The sequence below is a fragment of the Arachis duranensis genome, chromosome 8, assembly GCF_000817695.3.
Source record: "Arachis duranensis cultivar V14167 chromosome 8, aradu.V14167.gnm2.J7QH, whole genome shotgun sequence".
NCBI lineage: Eukaryota > Viridiplantae > Streptophyta > Magnoliopsida > Fabales > Fabaceae > Arachis > Arachis duranensis.
The window spans coordinates 18,221,174-18,224,392 of NC_029779.3; the positions used below are offsets into that span (position 1 = coordinate 18,221,174).

At 37.6% G+C, this 3,219-nt stretch overlaps 1 protein-coding gene across 1 annotated transcript; it reads left to right on the forward strand.

Moving 5' to 3' along the window:
- The first annotated feature begins 2,402 nt into the window (after nt 1–2,402).
- Nucleotides 2,403–2,990, forward strand: LOC107461248 (4-O-methyl-glucuronoyl methylesterase 1-like). Its single transcript, XM_016079733.1, has one exon. It carries the CDS (start codon nt 2,403–2,405, stop codon nt 2,988–2,990), a length of 588 nt encoding a protein of 195 aa, XP_015935219.1.
- The last annotated feature ends 229 nt before the right edge of the window (nt 2,991–3,219 follow it).

The following is a 3,219-nucleotide window of genomic DNA, read 5'->3' on the forward strand; positions in this document are numbered from 1 at the left end:
AATGTTTTGTTTTAAATCACAAAGAAAATTTGGGTAAATTTGATCCAAAGACTTATGAATGTTTGTTTGTAGGATATTCCACAACTAGTAAAGCATATAGCGTTTATCATCAAGATGCTAGAATTATTGAGGAGTCCATACATGTTACATTTTGTGATACTAACTTGGTGCAAAGCATTTTGGAAGATTGTGATGCAGAAAATCAAGCTCAAAAGGAGGATGAATCTGCTCAAAATCATGGAAAAGAAAATTCTGGACAAGCTGAACCAGAAACTGCAAATGCTGAAAATTCAAGAGACAATTCCATTTTGTCTCATGAATCTGAAGGAAATCCTGCAGCCAACAGCGCCCAGAATCCCTTAGTGATTGAATCTGCCTCCAAATTCACCAGACCTCGTGAGTGGAGATTCTTGAAGAATTATCCTGAGGAATTTGTCATTGGGGACGTCTCTCATGGAGTGCAAACAAGGTCTTCCACTAGAAAGGCCAATGAAGGATCCAACATTGCCCTTCTATCACAAATAGAGCCTCAAAACGTCAAGGAAGCACTTAGTGACCCTTCTTGGGTTAAAGCTATGGAGGATGAGCTTCTTGAGTTTGAAAAGAACCATGTATGGACTTTGGTTCCAAGGCCAAGTGGAAAGAAAGTGACCGGCACCAAGTGGATATTTCGAAACAAGTTGGGAGAAGATAGTAGCATTGCAACAAACAAGGCAAGGCTAGTGGCTCAAGGATATGACCAAGAAGAAGGAATAGACTTTGATGAATCCTTCGTCCCTGTTGCCCGAATGGAAGCCATAAGACTTCTCTTAGCTTATGCTGCATTTGTGGTTTTAAATTATATCAAATGAATGTGAAATGTGCATTTTTGAATGGTGTGATAGATAGAGAAGTGTATGTGGAGCAAGAGTGCAAATTATAGGTTTAAAGTGAATAAGAATTTAACACAAAAGGTTTATCCATAAAGAGGACTTAGGTAAGGAGACCCTTTATCACCATACTTGTTTATTTTACCTGTTGAAGTTTTCTCCATCCTCATGGAAGAGGCGCATAGAAATGGCCGAATATTAGGATCTAAAATTGGACCTGAGGCTCCTATTTTCACTCATCTCATATTCGCAGACGATTGTATCATATTGGCCTAAGCAAAAGAAGAGAAAATCTACTAGATAATCCTTATTCTCAATGAATATATTGAAGCTTCAAGTCAAAAAAATAAATATAGAAAAATAAGGCATCAGCTATGGAAGGCGAGTTCCAATACAAGTAAGGGTAAACATCCAATCAAATGAGTCACATCTTTCTGCAGTTAAAAGGATCATTAGATATGTTCATGGCACATCTAATTTTGGTCTTTGGTATCCTAAGATTGATTATTTTTCTGCAGTTGGTTATTGTGATACAGATTTTGCTGGTGATAGAGTTGATAGAAGGAGCACTTCTGGTTTATGTTGCTTCCTTATAAAGTCCTTAAATGTTTGGTCAAGTAAGAAGCAACCAACAGTGGCCTTATACACTGCAGAGGCTGAGTATATAGCTGCTTCTTCTTGTTGGTATAAGCTTTTATGGTTAAAAACACAGCTTGCTGATTACAAATTAAAGGCTGAAAATATTCCCTTGATGTGTGATAATATGAGTGCCATTAATATTTCTAAAAATCCAGTTTTGCACTCAAGGACTAAGCATATTGAAGTGAAATTTCATTCAATAAGAGAACATGTCCAAAAGGGGGATATTAGTATTCAATTTGTTAAATCTAAGGAGCAATTAGCAGATATTTTTACAAAACCATTAGTTGAGGATAGATTCTGTATGCTTAGGACTTGTCTAGGAATTTTGAGTTATGATTCTTTATTTGAAAATTGCTGATGTATTTGCTGGAGATTTTTGTCTCATAAACAGGTCTGAGACAATTATGGGCAGGTGATGAACGTCTCCATCAAGCCAGCGTGTTCTGGGCTTGTTTCAAATGAAAGATAATCTGGGCCAACTTCAAAATCAAATCTAGAGTGGTCCAATGTGTTTCTTTAAATCTAACTATCTCTAGACCCATATATGAATGTTACATTTTTTTTGTTGATGGGCTGTGTATTTTTTTTAAAATTAACTTTTCATTCAATGTTTATAATCCAAAAAGATTTTTCAGTTTAATTTTTTGGTTTTTCAAAATTTAAAATTCATTTCCTGTTTTATTTTCAAATCAAATTAAATCTTTATTTTATGAGGTCAGGTCTTTTCATGTCATTTCAAAAGGTGATGCAGTTGCATGGTTTTGGAAAACCACTTTTGGGTACGGTTACCAACACTCCCTCTCTTCCCTCCATAACTTCTCCTCAAACCCTTCGGTTTCTTCCCTCTCACTCCACTGTCTCTCTTCCATCAAAAGCCTCAATCTAACCAAAATGGGGAAGAAAGTTATTGCTAAAAGAGCACCGCATGAGAAAATCCATAAACTTCCAGGATATCCTAGACCATCAACTCGTTCTCAAGACACCACTTTTACTCCTTCACTCTCTCCTCCTACCTCTCCTCCTCGCACTACTCCAATGGCACGAACCAAAACTACACCAAGGTACCCTGCACCTGCCAAGCCGACACCACCACCGAAGGCCACAACTTCCAAGCCAGGCTCCTCAAAACCTGGTTCTGCAAAGCCTAGCTCATCCAAAGGCAAACGTCCGACGACTGAAGAACCCATTCCCGAACCAACACAACCCAAATCCAGGTCTGTTCCAGTGCGCTCACAAAGAGGTAACCCTCATCGCCCTCTCAAATCTGTTAGAGAACCAGACATTGATCTTTTTGCTCACAAATCACACTTCATGACATCTCACTCAGATTATAACCCCCATCGTTTCAAATCTACCATGAACCATGATTTTTATGAGGGAGTTATTCAGTATCGTACTCTATGTCCCTCTTTTCTTGCTGATTTACCAGATTTGATAAAGAAAGATTTTTTTGTTGAAAATTTGGAATTTTTAGACTGAAATCACCTTTTCAAAATCAAAAAACTGTATATCCTCAGTTAGTCAAAGAATTTTACGCAAACATGACTTATCATGAAGGAAGTGTGCATTCTTATGTTAAGGGTAGAGACATTATCTTGAATAATGAAATTATCAGTGAATCCTTGAAGTACACTGATGTTGGGCCGTGTGCTTATACATCTGTGAAGTGGGATGAAGGTGTTGGTATCTCTTACCATGATGCTCTGGC

Bases quoted from the DNA above. Each gene is read 5' to 3' on its own strand.
- LOC107461248 (XM_016079733.1), top strand. From the start codon at position 2,403: ATGGGGAAGAAAGTTATTGCTAAAAGAGCACCGCATGAGAAAATCCAT.